The sequence below is a fragment of the Homalodisca vitripennis genome, chromosome 7 (genome assembly GCF_021130785.1).
Source record: "Homalodisca vitripennis isolate AUS2020 chromosome 7, UT_GWSS_2.1, whole genome shotgun sequence".
Lineage (NCBI taxonomy): Eukaryota > Metazoa > Arthropoda > Insecta > Hemiptera > Cicadellidae > Homalodisca > Homalodisca vitripennis.
The window spans coordinates 36978611-37003053 of NC_060213.1; the positions used below are offsets into that span (position 1 = coordinate 36978611).

At 32.5% G+C, this 24443-nt stretch overlaps 1 protein-coding gene across 1 annotated transcript; it reads right to left on the bottom strand.

Annotated features, from left to right (window-relative positions):
- Positions 1-19585: 19585 nt before the first annotated feature.
- On the bottom strand, positions 19586-22801 carry LOC124366677. The gene is made up of 2 exons (XM_046823278.1): positions 22768-22801; positions 19586-21249 (listed from the first exon to the last, which is right to left on the bottom strand). Exons 1-2 carry the CDS (start codon positions 22799-22801, stop codon positions 19586-19588), a joined length of 1698 nt encoding a protein of 565 aa, XP_046679234.1.
- Between the last annotated feature and the right edge of the window lie 1642 nt (positions 22802-24443).

Sequence of the window (24443 nt, forward strand, 5' to 3'; positions counted from 1 at the left end):
AATATCTTTGATATAGCCGGTAAAATCGAAATAGGCTTTAAAATTCTGGACTTTTAGGGGCAGAAATCTTAGGATGTGGTATGACAATACTTTTTTTCCATCTTTCAGGAAAGTTTCCAGTTGACACATAAGTTTCCATATAAGTATACACAAGAAATTTACATACTTATAGGTACTATGGTGGTTATATAGACACCTTTAACTACCATACATGAGATCAAATCCATACTCCATCTCTTAACACTAATCCCAGTAAACATAACACAGTAAAAGAAGACGTTAACAATTTTGATTGTTATAAAAATGATATTGCATGTTAAACTAGAATCTTCAAGATTTGCATTGAATCGAGCACTCTTAAAAAGTCCGTCAATGACTTATTGAAATATGTCTTATGATTAATCTTAACATTATACTAATTTGTGTATTCTGCATTTGTATTATCGTCTCGTTATATATTTACCTATAACAAAAATGTAATAATATTAACTTTGAGACAAACAGAAAACAAGGCTTCCAATAAACCGATATTTACCATTTTCAATAACAAGTAGATGGGTTTTTCTGACGATGTAAGTTTTATAAAAGATTTTAACTCCGTAAGTCAAATTGTTCGACGCTTTTCGTACGTACACACAAAGAGAAATTGGATATCGTTCATCAGCACCTGGGGGGAGATACTTAGCTAAACGCGCAGCCAATACATTTAACAAAGGTTGGCAGATGTATGTATGTGGTTCAATAAATGTAGGATAATATAAAATGGCTGTCCAAAAAACAATTTGATACACTGACTTCCCATTTGTCTTTTGGTATTTGTGAATATATTTTTTTTTGAATGAATATTTAATATGTTTTATAAATGACCGTAACATTTTGGGAACTACTATTTCGTACTGCGGCATCTGTTTGTTAAATAATATGAAAAGTAAGACATAAATCGCATATTTTTTGCTAAAATAATTCTTTATTTTACGCTTATTTCCATGATCAAAAGAGTAAACCTATGTTTTACTTTTACTAAGCAGTATTAATTGATATAGTAATTTTGAGTAATTATAATTTTTAAATTATTCGTAACATTTGCCTTACAAGTTTTGAAATACCTGCTAATTTTAAATTACTAATGACGTTACTTTATATATTTACGTTACGTACAATAACTCATTTAGAAGTGCATATTTACAATTATAAAGTATAATTGTTTGTTTTCTCTTAACAAAATCTCAGTTCATTAGCCTGTAAAATTAGCAGAATTCCAGAATTTATATTTTAAAATACTATTGTTAGGAAATCTGTTTTTCAAAGTACGTTCAGAGTGTATTTAGACGACAGCCTCATGCCATGCTAACTTTATATAAGTCTTACTAATAATTATAATATAACGTTCAATAAGGAGTTTTATTTTTGGTTCGCATAAAACAGTCAATACTAACTTCATAAATTTTACTTCACGTCTATAAGTCCTGTTGCATAAAGAAACAGATTATTATTTTCTTATTAAGTATATTGTTCATATTTGCAATTTTCTGCCCGAAATATCATTTAAACTAATTGTTGCTCTTGTATACAATAACTGTATCATACACATACAGTCAGTATTTTTTCTATACACATACAAGTGGAGGAAATGCAGTCATTGGGTTAGGATGCAATTTCTCGCTTCACATCCACCGGAAGTGGTGCACATCACGAATTACCTGTCACGGTACAGGAACCGGATGTGGAGAACTGTATTTAATCAGAAAGGAAATTCCTTTATAAAACCTGACTTCCACATGCTCGAACACACAAGGATATTCAGTAAATTTATGTTAATGTAGAATATCTGGTGTAACTAAGTAAATCACTTAGCGCTGCGTCATTCTTCTTAATGTTACACACACAAAATAATTTTTGATTTAAAAAAGTCTTAAAATATTTTTTATTTTAAAAAGTAGGTTTTAATGTTTTCATTAGAGTTTAACTCATTTAATGTCAAATAGTATAGTAATATTTTACACTCCTTGCAATCCATATTGTCGCAGTTTTCGTAGTATTATAAATAAATTTAATTTAGATTAAATATATGAAGAAATAGTTGAATTTGGAAAATTCGGAGCTACGTTGAGAAGAGAATATTTACTTAGAAAATTAGGAAAGATTTCAAAATAAGGTTTATAACACCTAGATTACCGTTTAAAATAAAATGGGTAAAATCAGGGAACTTGGGTGCAGGCTGTCTGTTATGTAGGTCTTAAGGTATGTAAAAAAAATGTAAATAATATAAGTAAAGATAAGAAATAAAGCAAACAACTGTTTGTAGTTGGACAGTAAATAATACTAACTGTTCTCCTTCTTTACACAGAATTAAAATAACACTAAATCAACGAGCAGTATATTACAAAAATTTATAATAGCATTAGAAGTTGTGCGAATTCTAAAAATTCTTATTTGGACAAGGTAAGAGTTTTTTTTAGAAATAAATGTAACAGTGCAGGTAAAATATACCCATACATTTAATTGACAGCTACATCTTGGTGTTTGTAAGTATGAAAAAAGTATGCTGTATATTCTTTCACCATAACCTTGCTCATGATATAAAGGTAAGAGAGAAATGGTGTGAAGAGTGCACAATAGAGAAGCCAGGTCGAATTTATAAGGGGGAATTTAACTCCAGTGATCGTATCGACAAATTTAATCGTATAGATAAAAAGGTTCAATTTGTTAAATTTGGTTGTTGTTTGGTCTATTTGTTTTTTTCCCAACTACTAAAAATAGTTAGGACGTCAATGAAATAAATTTTGGTGCATCAAAAAGGTTTGAAAATGGCTGTCATAATATAGCAGTGCAAAAATTCAAGTCCAGGCGTGTTAATTATAAAGAACAAGTGTCGTTCATTTTAAATTAAGAAGCTTTGTATATTTACAACTATGGATAATATGGTTCTACTGTATTATGTATAAATTGACTAAAGTAGCTTTCACTATTTAAGCGTAAATACAGAAAGGCTCATGTTTCAGAAATAAAACAGTGTTTTGAAACTGTGAAGTATGTAAAACGTGTTTATCCTTCTGAAAAATGCATATATTGAGAATAATTTTTATGTTAACGTGGTCGATATATTTTATAAATCTATTTTAGAGGTGTCTAGAAAAAACAGACTTAAAAATGTTTTAGTGGAAACAATAAGTGTTTATCTAAAATATCATACGTCATATTCAAAAATTATATTACTCATTTTTACAGCCTTATGGAAACAATGAATAATAAATATAAAGTTATTAATTTAGATAATAAGCCTTAAACATTAGTTTAAAATAAAACCAAATTCAAAAATTATATTACTCATTTTTACAGCCTTATGGAAACAATGAATAATAAATATAAAGTTATTAATTTAGATAATAAGCCTTAAACATTAGTTTAAAATAAAACCAGGCATTTAAATTGAAATTGGCTTCTGCCCGTTTCTGCTACTCGCCGATGTATTTGTCTGTTTTTGCTTGTAATCAATAGGAACATAAAAGAAATGTAAATATTTTTCTAAGTATATATATTATTATAAATACATTAGAAAAATGTATTAAATATTTTTAACAGATAATAACGCTTTATATTTTCAAATTAAATCAGGAATAATAAATTATTAACAATGCATACAAATCTATATGGCCTTGTATATTTCTTTTGCCCGCTCAGCCGTCTAAGGACTCTATATGGCAAAGCTTAGCGATCACAATTTGATTAAAGATGGATAACAGAATACTCTTAGTGTGGTTAATAAATTGTTAAATTTTCTTAACTGCTGGTTGTAACCAGACTTTTTTTGATTAGAATAGTTTATTTTTTCATATTTCTTGTTGAAATGTAATATTAATATTATATGCTTATCTATGATTGGTGGACATACTTGTGGATACCACATTTTACATAATTTATTTAAGTGGCAGTACTGTTACATTTAATTTATTATGTTTTTTGACAAGAATTACGTACTGAATAGCAACTTAGCAAGCTGTATTGAACAGTAATTTTATCCTTTTTTGGGCAAATACATTTTGTAGCAAAACCACTGTCTATATAATAACGCTCATGAGTGACAAAAATTGTTACTAAGCGAACTGAGATTAAGTTCATAACTCAGTACCTTTTACCGTAAGAGCCGTGCCAACTTCTTCAATCCAACTTTTAATGAGAAGTGACGATATACTACGTCACTCGTGTAAGAGATTTTATATACTCCTGAGTTCTGTGGTCTTATATTAGTTGTTCGATAAGGTCAAAATTTTGTGTTTTATTCAACAGACACTAAATATTTCGATTATACCAGTCTAGAGGTCAGTAAGTTAGTACAGAGTGCTTTGCCATATATTTTATTGACAAAGAAAACTTTCCTTTGTCTGACATTAAACTGCACCTTTCTTGGATTTTTAAGTGAAATGAAATTACTCTTTCCTGAAAAATTGATATTCTCTGGGTTAAATAAAAGTTACTACATACAATATTTAACTGTTACAATTTTAATTTTTAAAACTTGACTTATATAAGAAATAAATACGCGTTATTAGTCACATAAAAATTAAAGTGTTAAAAAAGTTATAATATTATATTACCTTAAATAAGATAGCAAAAATACATACAAAATGTAATTATTGTTTATTTGGTACTTAATTCAGAAGATATAACAAAATCTATATGAACAAATTAAATATTTATAAATAGATCATTGGCTAAGATTTAGTGTCTATCAGTCTGTTTGTCTGCCTATCTATATTTATGTTTGTCCGCACAATATCTAGAAAATGCCTGACCTATCGACTTTAATTTGTACATGAAGCTTCATTTTTGCATGAAGAACCCTTAAGTGTAGGATGTTGCATGTCACTCTACTCTTGTGACTGGGTGAGAGTTAAAGAATACGTTTACATTGATCTTAAATGTAACCATGACGATGATGAGAAAATAGCAGAAGAAACAAATTCAATAAATCCATAAGAAATTCAAATATGTAACATATTAACATTTGTTGCCTAACTATCTGAACATCTGAACGTTAAAAAACCTCTGTCTTAAAACATACACCTTTGATTAAAGTTGGATCATCATTCCCACCGTGGTTCAGTCCGGAGTTGAAGAGACTGGTAACTGAAAAGAAACGACTTCACTTACAATATAAGAGAACTTTGAATGACTGCACATACTATTCTTACTCTCGCACCAGGTCAAATTGTAAACGGCTTTCTCAAGAATGCTTCGACAATTACATAAACCATGTCCAAAATATCCTTCCTTCTAATCCCAACAGGTTCTGGAGCTTCGTTGATGGGTTAAAGAAGAACCATGGAACTCCGTCAGCTCTGGTTTATAATGGCACTTCATCGACCTGTGTGAATGAACAATGCGAAATTTTTGCTGATTTCTTCTCCTCGGTGTTCACGTCTCAACAACAACCTCCTACTAGTTTAAACAGTGTCGACTCTTGCAATGTTATCTCTCATTGTAATTTTAGTGAAGATGAAGTCAGAAAGGAGCTTCTCAATCTCAACATAAATAAAGGCTCTGGGCCATTATTTATAATTCCTAATGGTGAATTATAAAGGAATAAGGTAACTCTCAACAAATCAAATAAATAGTTATTCACTTGTGTGAAGCGGTATTTGGAACTTGACTTAAGTTTTGAAGAAATGTCTTACTAACTTTCAAAGGAGTAACGTATAATTTATTAATGTGTTATATACAAAGGTTCTCGAGTTAATACTTGTAAGGGTTTAGAGTTCTGTTCATAAAATATAGGTTTCTTGCGATACTACGTTACTTTAATTTACCTTTAGAAACCTTCAATCGTCAATGACACACTTTAATTCAAGTTTGAAAAAAAGATATTCTTCATATTTGTGTCCACTTTTTTCCTAATAACACACCTTATCATATTCAAGCACACAAGCTGTCACTGTTAATTCCTACTGAATCTACAAAAGGCTTCTCTGCTGGAATTGTACTTGCCTCACTATACATTTATATTCGCTGAACACGACAAGGTAACGGTGAAGCTTCTCGATGGCGTAACAGTTACTAGGTTAACAGTGATAAATGTAACAGTGATTAGTGTAAAATTTATCAGTGTAACAGTAAGAAATGTATTATGGATGGTTTTTTCGTTTTAGTTATTTTAGGAACTACATCAATTGTACATTGCAGGTAATCCTTAATAACTAAAAATATAACAAAATCGGTTTTACACTAACAACATATGTTAGAGACGTTGATAAATGATTATAATAATAACGCGTTGTAGTAAACGATTAAGGATATCCATAAAAGAGCACATAGTTTAGCAATGTTTCAAATGTATAAATAATGTTTATTGAGCAAATTAACAACGAAGAAAGAGATTATGACTTTGTAAAGCTGGTGACCTGCTGAGAGGAAATTACATCTTCCTTAATAGCAGGAGTAAACAGAAACACGACATTCACTGACATAAAGGAAATGGTTATTCCTTTTAGGTCGTCGAGATCATGTCATCCTGAGGTTTAATTATGCTCTTAATGGGTTTTTGGAACAACTTTAGTCTATGACACGCTTTTGTATAAATGATTTTAGGAAATGAATATATAAATGTTTATTCCCTGCATTATCCTTATTTATTTTAAGAAAGATTAATGAACAAACAGTGCTTGCTCTGCCGAAACTTTAACATAAGAAGTAAGAACAAAAGGAATTAAATTATACGACTGATATTGAGTGTATGTGTGTGTGTGTGTGTGTGTGTGTGTGTGTGTGTTCCTTAAAACTAAAGTGTAAGACATATTTTTTCAAAAACTAATAAAAACTAAATTTAATTCACTTCCAATTTTTTTATAGGTTACTCATAAAAACTTATATTTTGTACTTTTGCTTTTGAATATAAAAAACTTGAAATATATCAAAAAACTTAAAAATGTGTGGACATGCATGAATTATAGATTTTAACTACGGGCATTTCACTACAGGCGGTTATTGAATCCACTGCTCATTTATGGTTTTTACATACTAATAACTCAATTTACTATTTATTTTGTCGCTAGCATGTATTGTGAAAAAGTAATTTAAATTTAATTAAGGGGATTTTGAACAAATTTGCCCACCAACAATAAACGTTAATTGCTAAGGAAGTAGGAATGTGTTAGGAATGCACAACTCTGATTTTACAGTTGGACAGTTGCCAGCCCTGCAGTAATGGTTAAGGCCGTTTTATAGTTGTGGCAATGGTGGTAACACTTCTACATAAGTTTAGCGAATACTTCAGTACTTTCCACAAATTATTATTCTCTTAAGTTGAAAAACATTATATATATATATACCAATGCATAACCAAATATTACGAAAGTTTTTAATTTTAATGTGAATAATGGTTTTATGTACAGAATAGCTCGTCACAGTTTGTTTATTTGATACAAAACGTTACCAGATTGACAAAATAATAATCTACTAGTTAAAATCTTATTCGGTTTCTAGTTAAGACACGAACGAGTTTTCAATTAAATATAATAGGCCACAGTTTAACTTCTTTCATTACGTCAATTATAATAATAATAATATATTACCATACAAAATATACCCAATGAAATAAATTATGAGAGTGAGAACTGAGTATGGTTTCTGAAAGAGATGTATTTTAAAATCAGGAGATGTTTACAAAGCAGTTTGATTGTTTTACTTAACTCTAGACGATTGAGAGCAATATAATAGTGAAAAAAATAAAATTTAGAAAAATATCAAAAGGCTATAACAAAAAGTTTATGGATAAATTAAATAATTCTAAAAAAATTATTTAATATTAAAAATTTGAGACTTTATTTAAAAACTACGACACAGATTTAAATGAAATCATAGCCCCAAAATTTCGAATGTTAAATAAAAGTGTTTCCAAGAGCACGCTTGTAATGTTATTATAGTATGTAACGGTGGAGAATTAAAAATTACCTGACATATAAAAAATTGTAGGATACAAATAACTCAGATAAGATAAAGTCTGTGCAGAGCAGAGTCCGGATATTATCGCAAACCTGTCCAACGAATACTGCACAGCAACCAGTTCTCACAGCCCGCGGCCTGATACACTGCAGTACTGCCCTTACCTATCACGCTGCTCATTCTAAATTCTTATCCACAAAAAAGCTTAAAATATAAAATTTTGAATAGAAATGGCAATAATGTTATTCAACCATTTAATAAAGTTTATTAATTCAGAATTATCCAAAATGTTACACCTTTTTGTTTTGATAGTTTAGGCTTTCTGTCAAGAAATTTTCCGGCAAATTTTAAAATATCCCTTCTAGATATGTCAGAAGAAAGGTAGAATTCAGTTATGCCCATCCATCATATTTAAATATCAAACTGAAGATGCATTATTAGTTCAGATATCTAATTACTGATGCGGCAATTACTCCAATGTTAACCCTTTAATAAATTCGTAACACTTTTAAAAACTTGAGTGTTGAAATTACTTAATGTTGAAACCGCACAAGATAAAAATCATTATAAGCATATACATTTTTGAAAATGCGTGGACAGTTTTAGTTACAACGAATTGTGAGAGATCCGGGTTCGAGTCCCGGCGGAGCAAGTACTTTTTGCGATTCCATATTTATTGAGATTAAATTAGGCTATTGCCATCTATACAAATTTAATGAATATAAACAGAAGTCATTTGACAGGTATTTGTTCTTCAGATCATATGTTAGTTTAGTTATTTAAACGCATATGTAACAGATACGGCCAAATACAAAATAATTGAATCGTAAAAAGTGGGGGCTTTGTGGTGTGGTAGCACATTCACCCGGCAAGTGAGAGATCCGGGTTCGAGTCCCGGCGGAGCAAGTACATTTTGTGATTCAATATTTATTGAGATTAAATTAGGCTTTAATTTAATGAACACACACACACACACACACACACACACACACACACACACACACACACACACACACACACACACACACACACACACATATATATATATATATATATACATACACACACAATACTAAGTTTGACAATGGTACATATGATTTAGTTGGGTTAGCAAAAATATTTATATTGATTTCATTCATGGGTGACCATAATATCAAAAAGAAATTAGCAGATCAAATTTGTAAGCAAAATGAGTAAATCATATGAAATTGTACACGTAAAAATTTAAACTAATGCTATTACCAAGGTTTCAATAGACCGAAACCTCATAAGTTACAAAAAAGCCAGAATCTCTTGTTCTAAACCCTATATCTTCCTGATGCTATTGTACTAGTAACAGATGTATAGTCTTTCATTGATAAAATACAGCATTCAATGCCTGGAAAACAGTAACTATAAAAAGCTTTATTTAAGTTTGTATAAATTCACATTTTAAAGCCATAATTTTCCATGGCATTTATCGTATTGTCCTGAATTATAACAATGTATTTAGGGGATGTATTTTATTAGTAATTTAAAACCACTATTCGTTTACGAAATCTAATTGGCTCATCTACATAATATATGAGCTGGCATTCAAATGGAATAATTTTTATTGTCATAAATTTGTAATCTTTTCACAGCCAGACAGAAAATGTTTTTATTGTAGACACAATGGACCACATATTTCCGTGGTCAGATTTAAAAGACACTCAAGTAATGCCATGGATATTTTATGTTCTGATTGAATAACCATAATGATTTTTATATTGCTTAGCAAAATTCGATATTGTCTTTTACTTATATCAGAATATATCAAAATTGGTTTATGTTATATATATTTCTGACATTTTTGAAAATTGAATTTACGTCACTTACAACTTCCAATAATAATGACTATCCATTTTTGCAAAGGACCTAAAATTGATGCAGTGGAGGGCATTAAATGAGTGTTTTTTGGGTTATCGTACTATCGTAAATCTACTAGTAATTTGCAACTTTATGCAGGAAGATTTAAATTATTTGCGTTTTTGGTTCGATAAGAATTTTATAATATTAAGCGAAAAAACCAAATACATTGTTTTTGATACAAAAAGCAAACTAATTTTGAAAATAAACTATGTTATCATGTCTTAGAATGTAAAAATAGTAGCAACTGTAATTTCTTAAAGTTGGAATCGGTGACTCAAATGAAATACTTAGGTTTAATCATAGATTCAAATCTTTCTTGGAAGAGCCATGTACACAAATTAAAGAAAGAGATGGTGAGAACTGTTAGGAGTTTTTACGTGTTAAGGAACATTTTTCCAAAAAAGGTCCTGATTAACATATATCATGGCTTAGTTGGATCTCGATTAAGATATGGACTAGAATGCTGGGGAGGCACTTACGTCAGCACATTATATCCTATCATAATCCTCCAAAAGTCCTTCCTCATAATCATAACCAATTCCCGTGTTACTGATAATTCTTGGCCATTATTCATGGAGTTAAAAATTCTTCCCTTTCGTAATTTGTATATTTATAAAGTTATAAAAATATTTTTATCCGAATTTAAAAACTGTTGACGAACGGAATTTACCTTATACATTAAGAAGCAATTCTGTGTTTGTTCCTAAATCAAATCTAACTATGGTTCAACAATTGTTTTCGTGGAGTGTACCGAGGATATTCAATTTAATTTCTAAATATATTGATAAAAATGTCTCCTTAAATGTATATCTTAAAAAATTAAAATCGTTCCTTTTAAGTTTATCAGATTGTGAAAGCTTTCTCAGGGTAATTTCTTAAGAGAAATGTCTTTGTCATAAATTGGCATAGGGTATTCTAGGAACTGTTAGGCTGTTAGTCTGTAAGCACTTTATATATTATAAAAAGGGTTTATTACTTTTAATAATGTATTTATAATTCAATTAGTTGTTTTGCGAAGTATGTTTATTAGTTTTGAAATTGTATGCACAAACTTTTATATCTGAAGTTATGTGTTTTGTAGCTCAGCCATCCTCCAATTCGTTTTTTTGTTTATAATAGGGATGGCTACTCCAAACAGGCTTGCCTATGGGGTATTTCTACTATTTCACAGCTTTGTAGATACCTAGAAAAGTATTTATAATTTAAGTAAAGCTGTATAAATTAATCAACCAAATTAACTTCTCTTTATGTTATTGTCTATTTTAGTTATTGTTTATTTTAAGAAATGTATATTATATCCTATATGTATATCAAATGTGTGTAAATGTATAAACCGTAATCAAAGTTGTGGAATAAAGATTCTTTGAAATTGAACTGAATTGATTGAATTGATTTTGAACCAAAGTTACTGTATTTTTTAAAAGAACACAGGTATGGGTATCATACCTTGATGTCACGTTGAAAAATAGAATCAACCATTGTTCAGTTGAAGCTTGCTACTTATTTTAAGTACATTTATCGATAATAACGTCGTCACCGTTAATATTATTAACAGAAACAGGGGTTAAATGTTTCATTATATCTTCTGTAAAATCTTCCAGTTACACTTTCGTCAATCATAGCTCATATATTTTAATTTTCAATTAAATCAAAGTTTGATTTAACCAAAAGTTAGATTGAAAGTTTTATTTAAGGTTTTAATGTCAGTTACTTATGTCCTAGAATTACCATGACACTAATGGATCATGGAGGATACTCAAGAGCTAATCTGGGTCCTTTGACAGCTTCTGAAGTGAATATTACTGTGGTGTCATAGCTTACAGTGTGTGTTTATGGGATTTAATGGAAATGACGTGTGTAAATAAATCCTATGAATTTTTTAATGTTTAAACTTCACTATTTGTGGTTAAACTAACCACGGGTTGAAATATCTATTACTATTTTTAGTTAATTCTTTCACATTTCAACTAATAAACTTACAGTCTTTAGGATATAAATAAAGAACTCCAAAAAGGGGTTTAATATTGTATCTCAGTTTGTTATTAAATAATAAATACTATAAATAAGAAGCACTTTTTTGGAGAGAGTTTTAGCGGTACTATTACTTTTTTACGTGTCCTGAGCTAAACAGTTTTTATAATTGTATAGCTCAGGACAATAATTGTAGTTTTTATAATTGTCTATACAATTATCCAATACTTTTCCCAATCATCCAAACAATTATCATCTTTTACTATTTTAATATAAAGGATATAGCATTTTAACGTGGACATGTACATACGATAACTGCCGTAATTACTTATGTAGGTACTCTTGCTATAAAAGTTTTTGTATTGTAATAACTGGTCAAGACGAAGTTTCCTAAATTTGTATTTACACTTTTCCCAATAAGCGAAAACAAGTATTATCTTATTACCTTTTATATACAGGGTCAGCATTTTAACGTGGACATGTATATGTGATAAATTATATAATTACTTATCGATTCAAAGCTATATCGATTTCAAGTATTTGACAATCACTGGTCAAGATGGAGTTTTGAAAATTTGTATTTATACTTTTTCCCAATAAGCTAAAGCAATTGCCATCTTATAATATTTTATATACAGGGTTTAACATATTAACGTAAAAATGTATATGTGATAACTTCTGTAATTACTTTTCGATTCAAAGTTATGCACATGGCAACGTACTTGTATATGCCTTCAATAAGTTGGTTGCTAGTTTCAGCCAATTAAATGTTTTAAGACCCAGCCGTTCGTGTAATTCTTTCAACTCAGTTATTACATGTCACATGCCGATAATAAACTCTTTTTGAAACTTTTATCATAAAATAAATTTCAGCATTACAGATTTCGGTATTCTTAATGTTTGAAGATGGTGGCTGTTCAATCACAATCACACATACAGAGCAAAAGAAAGAAAAGGAGTTTTTAACATAATTTTAATTTACAAAAAAGTGATTTTAAATTCTTTCATACTTTGTAAGGTGTGCAGCCGTACTGCATATTCACATGTAGACGGCCAATGCAAAAATGCGAAATAATAAGAAAACAATTCTTTAACTAATCTCATATTTCATAGTTGTATTCAGTACGTCAGGAGAAAACAGAATTTTTTCGGACATTTGCCATCGTCCAGTGAAACAAGAAATCAGTAACACTACGTTTCGAGATCTGCAATCTGATCTCTTCTTCAGGTAAAAAACTAACCTAATACATAATTACAAACTGGGTTAAAATAAAAAAATTATACCAAAGCGTTGTGGCACGCCTAAGCCAGAAATCACAACCACCATGTTGTTTGTCAACTTCACTAACTAAAAACATGCACTTGATAAAAAAGTTTACACAACACTAATCATTAAAACTGAACTACAGAATATTGATTCATGACTTAGGCGAGTCATAACGCTTTGGTATGATTTGTTTATTTTAACCTAGTTTGTAATTATGCATTAGGTTAGTTTTTTACCTGAAGAAGAGATCAGATTGCAGATCTCGAAACGTAGTGATACCGATTTCTTGTTGCACTGAACGATGGCAAATGTCCGGAAAAATCCTTTTTCCTTCAAAATACTTCCATCGTCAAAAATAATCTCCAAACAAAGAGCGTCAGGAGAGTTACGCAATCAACAAAACGCATTACCACGATCGTATTTTTAAGTAGTAACATATCCATCATCTTTTAATTTACAATATAAACTATTACATGAGTTTGTCTGAAATGGTGTAATTGACATTAATACAATATTTTTTATATTATGTAGGATATACCTCATGTAGGGTCTTAATATATTAGAATAACTAAATTTGCTCTTTTATAACTAAGTAAAGGCACAGATGTGGAGCGTCTACATTTTTGAAATCATACATTAACATGGAAAATATTAGTAATTATACTAGTAAGATTTTACTATACAGCTTTTTCCTGAAACCAATTTGATTTTAAAGATGGCTGCCTTATATAAATCAAACATTTCTGCTACTGTTTCTGGAATCGATACATCGTTTCAAAAGGGTTTCATAATAAAATATAAACAAAATATAAGAAACAATTATACGAGTAATTATAATTTTATTTATTGTATTGTAAAGAGGGATTTTCAAATAACTGTTTTGGAAAAGCATAGCAAAGCATACGAGAATAGATATTCGAGCGTCTACATTTTTGAAAATTCTTATTGGTAGATCCTTATAGATCTCTAACTAAAATAAAGATAGATGATGATAAATAAAAATAAAACTTATTATTTTTATTCAAATAAAAACATATTTTTGTTATAACAGCTTTAATTAATCGCTACCTTCTCTTCCAAACTCAAGACAAGTTGTATTAGATAAGTTGCCTGACTTGACCGCACACTCCCTGAATATAAATTAGGAACGTCTTCTGCCTGTCACTAAACTTCGGTAGGCTACGGTGATCTAATTTTATAATTATTCAATTCAATTACTTTATGAAGTCTCACGTATTTATTTCCGCTCTGTAATAAATGAACGTATTCAGTTCCCCTCTTATAACAATGTGATAGGGAAAAACTAATGAATTCCTATTATAATTCCCATTCTTTACTACTATAGTATAAGTAAAGAATTAAACAAAATACAATAGTGTTTATGGTTTGCTTCATGCAACTTATGTTTACACACGTATTTTGCCTGAATTATTTAAACGTATGGAATTACTGTTTTATGTTTATTCCTCTCGTATTATAGTGATTTATGCTTAAGAATTCTATCCCACCAAATTAAGATTTTCCAATAATTAAATATTTTGATTTAGGTTTAATTATTGCCTTCCACGACTTTTAACCCAACTGCCCAGGAAACACGGATGTAATAGTTATTATGTTTCATTTAAAATATTTTTGAAAAAATTTCTTGTCATTAAGGAACTTGACGGAAGTTTAAGTCCTACAGAAAGATATTTAATTTAGTTTGGTTGTCTGAGTATCTTTCAAATTGCTGCGTCTTGTCAATAGAAAGTAATGTGTACATGGAAACACATATTGCATTAGATATTGACTGGGGTGTTTTTCATTTAACAGGGTCATGAATAGTGGGAAGTCGTGATGAGATTGTTCAGTGCCATGATTCTGACCGCAACAGGTAGACTGTTTTTTCTAAATCAGCCTGATACCTGTCAAACTTAATTTTAAGAATGGGAAGTAGTAGTAATGCCAACTTAAGCATAACTACAGGGTAATATACTACAGGATTGTTTTTGAACTTGCATCTTTATTTATTTATTTTTTACTAAACATAACATGTACATATAATCCGGGATCGTGACAAAAACCTACTTCAATGTAGGGATTTTTTATATAGGAAAAATTAACCTTATATTCTACCCTTCCTTCTTCTCATAACCAACGCAAAAAATTTAAATGACAATTGAATTACTAGCTTTAAAATACAAATATATTACATCCTAATATCTCAAATACCAATTATCTTATTAGATTTGTGTTTTAACCAAAGAGTTAAACATTTAATCCTCTTTAATTTGATATGTTACATAGACAACTTTTCTATTTGCCTTTTTTTAAAGTTTGGGGTAGGAGAAAAGTAGCGCCGAATAGGGGGTTGGCTTTAAATATTAAACATTTTTCCTCGTAGAAGTATAATTTTATAACAATTGATATATCAAGTGTAAAAGCATTCTGTACATGTGCAAGTTCCTACACAATTTTAAGTGTATTAAGCTTAAAAAAAATGAAAAACATATTTGCAAATAACTGGAAAAACATAATATTTGATATAGCGAAGTGCCGTAAATACGTTGTAGATAATCAGTAAATGTCATATTACTATTACATAAAACAAGTAACAGTTAACAACATTCCAATATATTAGTTGCTGTTGAAAAAATATTAACCATTAAGTGTTATTTTACTTTATATGTTATATATATATATCTATATATATAAATATATATATATAAATATATATATATATAAATAAATATATATATATAAATATATATATATATATATATATATATATATATATATATATATATATATATAAATATATATATATATATATACAGGGTGTATATTATGTCTGGAAACACCCAAATATATCCTTTAATAATTTATTTAAATATAAATTTGAAACCTCTTACAATCGTGATAGAGATTGGGCATCTACTTTTTGAAACAATGTTTTGTTATGTCACACCAACGGGGGACGTCCTGCCGAGGGTATCGTGAATATTCTTAATGGAAGCCTATACCTTGTGATACATAATTTTAAAGGTAATAGCTTACTGAATTGAATGCCACAAACCGCATCTCAAAGGAATTATTCTATCAGAAAATAGAGCATTTTTAGTATTGAAAATTTACTGATGTTCAACAATGTAATTTTAACATGGTTCTTGCCACAAAATGTGTTACACTAATTTTTTAGCATTTTTTTAAATGTTCAATTAAATAAAACAAAAATTTCATTTTAAGCTGGTTCTATTAGCACAAATTTGCCAGTTTTTATTACAGTACAATTATGGAAATACTTATGTTATTGATTTATTATTACAAATAAAAAATAATGTATGCTGTTAGAAATGTCTTACAACAAACGTTTTACCTGCATTTGGTGTCAAAGCAATTGTTCGAACTGTGTTCCTTCTACGGTTTGACAATGAGCCAATCTTGTGTAAAATGATTCGACAGAGTTGCCTAACATTTCTTCAGTTATCAAAGCAATCTCCTCTATAATCCTGTTTCTTAGGTCTTCCAAATTATGAGGCTTTCTTCTATAAACATTGGATTTTAAATGACCCCATAGGAAATAATCGATTGGTGACAAATCCGGAGATCTTGGAGGCCATTCGATTTCTCCTCTTCGGCCAATCCATTTATGAGGAAACCTTAAATCCAAATACTCTCTTACCTGTCTCCCATAATGGGGTGGAGCACCATCCTGCTGAAACCATACATTATCAAAGTATTCTCCTGATGCAATTTGAATAGCTGGGATTATTTCATTTTGGAGCATATTGTAGTAAAGTTCGGCATTTAAATTTCCATTGATGAAAAAGGGTCCAACAATTTTGTTACCTAAAATTCCACACCATACGTTCAGTTTTTGTGGTTGCTGTGAATGGGACTCAGTAATCCAATGTGGGTTTTCACTAGCCCAGTAACGGCAATTGTGCCTGTTAACATTGCCATTTAGGAAAAAAGTTGCCTCATCAGAAAATAGTATGTTGGTCAGAAAATCTCTATTGTCATCACATTTGCGCATCACAAGTTCACAAAACTCAACTCTTCTGTCGTAATCATCCTCACTTAACTGTTGGACTAAATGAACTTTAAATGGTTTGTATTTATTAATTTTCAAAATCTTACTCACAAACATAGGGTGCATATCATGTTGCTGTGCAGCTTTTCTGAGCGATGTATGTGGGTCTTCAATAAATGTTTGCAAAACATCTAGTGCATGTTCTTCATCTGTTGCAGATTGTATCCTACCCGACTTTGGCCGATTACGTACACTCCCTGTCATTTCAAAACGCTCAATAGTTTTTGATATTGTTGAAACACTTATGGGATTCCTTTCTGGGAAAGTGTCATTAAACAAATTACAAACTTCCCGATAAGATCTTTGACGATCGCCATATCCTCGCATCATCAACAGAGTAATTCGTTCTCTTTCAGACAATTCCATTAAAATGCCAAATAAAAACTGAACTACTGTAATTAGATAACTTGTTGACAGCAATGCTTCAGAGACACTGATTAACTCGACAGGAATGATATGACCTTTGTCCATTTGTAATTCCCAAGCTTAGACCTGTCTAGTGAAAGCTCCATGCTCAACAAACTGAAACCTGTAGACCAGATGATTAATAACACAATAATGTTTCTCATAGGCTAGTGACCTTTGTCTCTTTAAAACCTTCCTGCTGACTGGAAAACACCAAGTACAGATTCATAAGTAATCAGAGAAAGTGACTCATAAGTTTTATTCATTGTAATAAAAACTGGTAAATTTGTACTAATGAAACCAGCTTAAAAATAAATTGTTTATTTTATTTTAATTGAACATTTAAAAAATGCTAAAAAATTAGTGTAACACATTTTGTGGCAAGAACCATGTTAAAATTACATTGTTGAACATCAGTAAATTTTCAATACTAAAAATGCTCTATTTTCTGATAGAATAATTCCTTTGAGATGCGGTTTGTGGCATTCAATTCAGTAAGCTATTACCTTTAAAATTATGTATCACAAGGTATAGGCTTCCATTAAGAATATTCACGATACCCTCGGCAGGACGTCCCCCGTTGGTGTGACATAACAAAACATTGTTCCAAAAAGTAGATGCCCAATCTCTATCACGATTGTAAGAGGTTTCAAATTTATATTTAAATTATTAAAGGATATATTTGGGTGTTTCCAGACATAATATACACCCTGTATATATATATATATATATATATATATATATATATATATATATATATAAACTATTACTTCTTTTATCTTTTCTCTAATATGTCTCTCTGTTTCTTTACAAATTCATTTATACCTTAGACATATTCCAACTTTCATTATAACATATCATATGACTTACTCGTACGCAAAGGACAAAAGAAAATAACTAGTTGACGTTAATTTATTTGAAATATTTCCTTAAACACGTTTCGTGACAAGTGCCAGAGTCGAAGTAAACTAAACTGTTATCTCACATCGTTATCACTACTATATGCTGTCTACTGTATCGCATCATTATCTCTCCTCTAATTAACCATTAATCCAAGTATCTTACTTACTTACTTGATACTTGATACTTGTATTCTTCGTCAATAGACGGATTTCCCGTATAGACTGCGTCAAAAGTAAAAATGTTCATGTCAAATAGTTATAAAATTTACAATATTTACATATTTACATTTGTGGCGGTGGGTCACCCAAACAGTGGCTTTTCTTCCAGCTCCTTTAAGGAATAAAGCGGCCTCCTTATGAGCTCTTCATGCAAGGCTGTCTTGAACTTGGTATGCTCAAGATGTCTCACACTTATCGGTAGCAAGTTAAACAGCTTTTGACCATACCTAGGGAAACTCCTTAGTGTACCGGAGAGTCAGCATCGTGCGATGTTTAAGTCCCGGCCTCTGCGAGTGTCATAGCCGCGGATGTCGCTTCTGGAGGGAATACTGAAAGACTGCTCCCGTACCTGCAAGATGGAGTTGTAGACGTACTGGCTGTAGACTGTAAGGATATTCAGGCGGATGAAAATTGGCCGGCAGTGCTCCAAGTATCCTGAAGAGGTTATAATTCTTACAGCTTTCTTTTGCAGCTTCAGCACGTCTTCACAGGCTCCAGAATGACCCCATAGTATCAGTCCATAGATAATGTGGCTTTGGAAGAGTGCATGATATGCTGTTTGTAAATAGGGTTCCGTTACCTGGTTCCTTAATTTCCTGAGGAGGCAGAGCACTCTGGAGAGTTTGACACAGACATGAGAAACATGTGCCGTCCACGTCATTCTTCGGTCCAGATAAAAACCGAGCAATTTTACGTTATCATTGGTTTGGGAGCCTATGTCTCTCTTGAGTGTGCATATCAGGTGCTGGGTTTTGTCTGGGTTTAACTGCAAATGGTTGACTTCAAACCATTGTTTTGCCCTGTCCAGTAACATTATTGCATCCTGCCTCACTCTGTTTAAATCTTTCCCTCTTGTTGTTAAGGTTGAGTCATCTGCGAATAGGAGAGAGCGACCCTCGAGTTCCAGGTCATTGACCAGTATTAGGAAGAGTAAGGGCCCCAGAACAGAACCCTGAGACACTCCGTGCTTGACCAGCAAGATCCCCGACCAGAAAGAACGGCCTGTTTCCTGTTTAGCAGATACGATGCTAATGTCTTGTGGACCGTAGAACCTATTCCATAGTGAGACAACTTCTGGAGCAGTAGTTGGTGTGATACGCAGTCGAACGCCCTGCTGAGATCGCAGAGTGTAAGCGCCATTGATTCACCCTCCTCAAATGCCTTGGTTATTTCTTCAACTAGTGATAATATTGCCGTAGTAGTGGAGTGGCATCTCCTAAAACCATGCTGCCCCACCATGAACAGGTTGTTTTCTTCAAAGTATTTCAATAGCTGAATTTTCATGACACTTTCCATGACTTTGGCCAATACCGGGATTATCGATATCGGGCGGTAATTTGCCAGTTCTTGATGGTCGCCCTTCTTGTAGATGGGGATCGTTCTAGATATTTTCATGTAGTCAGGAAAAACACCAAATCTTAGGCAGCAATTTATGGCTTTGCATAGAGGGTCAGCTATAGCGTCGATGACGGACTTCAAGACTTCACCCGACATGCCGTAAACATCCTGACTTTTGGAGGACCTAAAGTTCTTCACTAAAGCGGTAATTAATTTGGGGCTTACCTCTTCCCATTCCATAAGTGTGCAGTTAGGTGTTGGTAAAAAACCCAGGTCCAGGCTCACATCTGCAGCCTGCGGAAACTTAGATACAATATCTTCGACTGATTTGATGAAAAAGGTGTTAAAATCGTCAGGGCTACCTGGATATGAAAATTGTTGAGATTTTACCTTGTTTTGGTTGATAACTTGCCAAGCCGCCTTGCATCTATTTTGCGCAGAATCGATGTAGGAGACGTTTTGGGCTATTTTGGCCGCCTTCAATTTACCCCTGTAAATTTTAAAATACTTACGGTACTGGGTGTCAAGAATGGTTTTTACGCTTGCTAGAGTTACTTTCTTAGAAAGGTCATGCAGCATTAACACATGCAATTTAAGGTGTTTCAACTCATTAGTGAACCATTTCTTGCCAGAACTCCTCGCAGCAGGCCTCAGAGTTACTTTAGGTTTAGGAGCACCAGTAGGAATAAGAGGAAAAAATTCATTGAACTTATGACAAATACATGTGAAAAGGGAGTCAAAAACTTCCGGTCCGTTTCTTACCAGTTCACTGTTCCAGTCAATTTGGTATAGAGCCCTAAGCAAGAGTTGAACCTTGTCATCTGAAATGTGCCTTTTATAAAAGTTGTAATTTTTGTGCCATGAAATTGGAGGTACAACCTTACTCACAATAACGGATCTTGCCTTAAGTTTGAAGACGACTGCGCAGTGGTCCGCAATGAGAGGATTTTCCACACTGACATCGAAGTCCCACTGGTCGAGGTTTGTGGCAAAGGTGTCCAAACAGACACTTCCTCTTGTTGGTTTACGGTTTGCTATGAAGATATTATGACACCGCAGTAGGTTAGTGAAGGCCGCCTCTTCCTTGGAAGTTGTTTCCAGGTGTATATTAAAATCACCACACAGGATAATAGCTTTATTTTTCAGTGATAGGCTTTCCAGACAATTGTCCAGTAGCTGAAGGAATTGCTCCAAGTCACCATCCGGGGATCGGTAAACCGAAATTATAACAATAGGCCTATGCAGACCTACAAAATTTAGTTCAGTAGCAGCGAGTTCAATGGTTTTTTCCAAACAAAAATGTTCCAGATCTACAACACGAGTAGTTAGTCCTTCATTCGCATAGATTGCTGAACCACCATTTTTTTAATTTTTTCTGCAATATATACTAGAGAGGGAAAATGTGTCTATTTTTGAGAAATATTGGTATTGTTCAGACCTTAACCAATGCTCAGTTAAACACAGTATGCTAGGCCTAGCTTCTTCCATATAATGTGTAAGAGCATTTAATTTAGTACTCAAACACTGTACATTTAAACAAACACAAACAAAACTGTCTTTATTATTCCAGGAGTCATGTAAATTGCTTAACCTAGTTGATCCTGTTTGGCTCTCCGGAATAAAAAACGCTTAATAGTAATGTTTTTAGGCCATAGCGAGGATTGGGCTATTTGGTCTTTATGGATGTACTCAACACCTAGCCTAAAACTGTTATTTAGTCCTTTTGTATCCAACTTTTCTATTTCAAAATCAATGTTTGGAAAGGTCCTGGTAACGAAACTTTCTACGTCTTTCACTTCCGTATTTTTTGATACTTTACCTATGTGAAACCACGCTTTTTTTGGCCCCTGTTAGTCCGCAGTCTGTTTTTGCTTCAGCAGTACCTATCAAGACTTGTGGTTTCCACGGTTTAGCACTTTTCACTGCACTAATTATACTTTTAGTGTCACAGTTTTTAACGTTTGGAGAAGTAGGCCCACATCCATCACTTTGAGGTTGATCAGCTGGTCCTTTTCCAGTGTTTCTCTTATTCTTCTTCTTCTTCCCTGATGTAACTGATGTAACATGTGTCAGAGTCTACGTAAACTAAACAGTTCTCACACATCGTTATCACTACTCTATTGCCTACTCTATCACATCGTTATCTTTCTTCTAATTAACCATTAATACAAGTATAGTAGTAATGTCTCAGCCCTGAAGTGACAATTGCCTGTGTCGACGTAAACTAAACCGCTCTCTCACATTGTTATCACTACTCTGTTGTCTATTGTATCACATCGTTATCTCTCATCTAGTTAACCATTAATCCAAGTATCTTGATCATGTCTCAGCCCTGAAGTGACAATTGCCTGTGTCGACGTAAACTAAACCGCTCTCTCACATCGTTATCACTACTCTGTTGTCTATTGTATCATATCGTTATCTCTCATCTAGTTAACCATTAATCCAAGTATCTTGATCATGTCTCAGCCCTGAAGTGACAATTGCCTGTGTCGACGTAAACTAAACCGCTCTCTCACATCGTTATCACTACTCTGTTGTCTACTGTATCACATCGTTATCTCTCATCTAGTTAACCATTAATCCAAGTATCTGGATCATGTCTCAGCCCTGATGTGACAATTGCCTGTGTCGACGTAAACTAAACTGTTCTCTCACATCGTTATTACTACTCTGTTGTCTACTGTATCACATCGTTATCTCTCATCTAGTTAACCATTAATCCAAGTATCTTGATCATGTCTCAGCCCTGATGTGACAATTGCCTGTGTCGACGTAAACTAAACTGTTCTCACACATCGTTATCACTACTCTATTGCCTACTCTATCACATCGTTATCTCTCATCTAGTTAACCATTAATCCAAGTATCTTGATCATGTCTCAGCCCTGATGTGACAATTGCCTGTGTCGACGTAAACTAAACCGCTCTCTCACATCGTTATCACTACTCTGTTGTCTATTGTATCATATCGTTATCTCTCATCTAGTTAACCATTAATCCAAGTATCTTGATCATGTCTCAGCCCTGATGTGACAATTGCCTGTGTCGACGTAAACTAAACCGCTCTCTCACATCGTTATCACTACTCTGTTGTCTACTGTATCACATCGTTATCTCTCATCTAGTTAACCATTAATCCAAGTATCTTGATCATGTCTCAGCCCTGATGTGACAATTGCCTGTGTCGACGTAAACTAAACCGCTCTCTCACATCGTTATCACTACTCTGTTGTCTACTGTATCACATCGTTATCTCTCATCTAGTTAACCATTAATCCAAGTATCTTGATCATGTCTCAGCCCTGAAGTGACAATTGCCTGTGTCGACGTAAACTAAACCGCTCTCTCACATCGTTATCACTACTCTGTTGTCTACTGTATCACATCGTTATCTCTCATCTAGTTAACCATTAATCCAAGTATCTGGATCATGTCTCAGCCCTGATGTGACAATTGCCTGTGTCGACGTAAACTAAACTGTTCTCTCACATCGTTATTACTACTCTGTTGTCTACTGTATCACATCGTTATCTCTCATCTAGTTAACCATTAATCCAAGTATCTTGATCATGTCTCAGCCCTGATGTGACAATTGCCTGTGTCGACGTAAACTAAACCGCTCTCTCACATCGTTATCACTACTCTGTTGTCTACTGTATCACATCGTTATCTCTCATCTAGTTAACCATTAATCCAAGTATCTTGATCATGTCTCAGCCCTGATGTGACAATTGCCTGTGTCGACGTAAACTAAACCGCTCTCTCACATCGTTATCACTACTCTGTTGTCTACTGTATCACATCGTTATCTCTCATCTAGTTAACCATTAATCCAAGTATCTTGATCATGTCTCAGCCCTGATGTGACAATTGCCTGTGTCGACGTAAACTAAACCGCTCTCTCACATCGTTATCACTACTCTGTTGTCTATTGTATCATATCGTTATCTCTCATCTAGTTAACCATTAATCCAAGTATCTTGATCATGTCTCAGCCCTGATGTGACAATTGCCTGTGTCGACGTAAACTAAACCGCTCTCTCACATCGTTATCACTACTCTGTTTTCTACTGTATCACATCGTTATCTCTCATCTAGTTAACCATTAATCCAAGTATCTTGATCATGTCTCAGCCCTGATGTGACAATTGCCTGTGTCGACGTAAACTAAAACCGCTCTCTCACATCGTTATTACTACTCTGTTGTCTACTGTATCACATCGTTATCTCTCATCTAGTTAACCATTAATCCAAGTATCTTGATCATGTCTCAGCCCTGATGTGACAATTGCCTGTGTCGACGTAAACTAAACCGCTCTCTCACATCGTTATCACTACTCTGTTGTCTACTGTATCACATCGTTATCTCTCATCTAGTTAACCATTAATCCAAGTATCTTGATCATGTCTCAGCCCTGATGTGACAATTGCCTGTGTC

What these genes read in the sequence shown, in the direction of transcription:
- LOC124366677 (XM_046823278.1), bottom strand. Translation starts at nt 22,801, where the DNA reads ATGTGTGAGAACAGTTTAGTTTACGTCGACACAG. An exon ending in TTTAGTTTACGTCGACACAG is followed by an intron (nt 21,250 to 22,767) that starts GCAATTGTCACA and finishes TAAATTTTGTAG; the next exon opens with GTCTGCATAGGCCTATTGTT.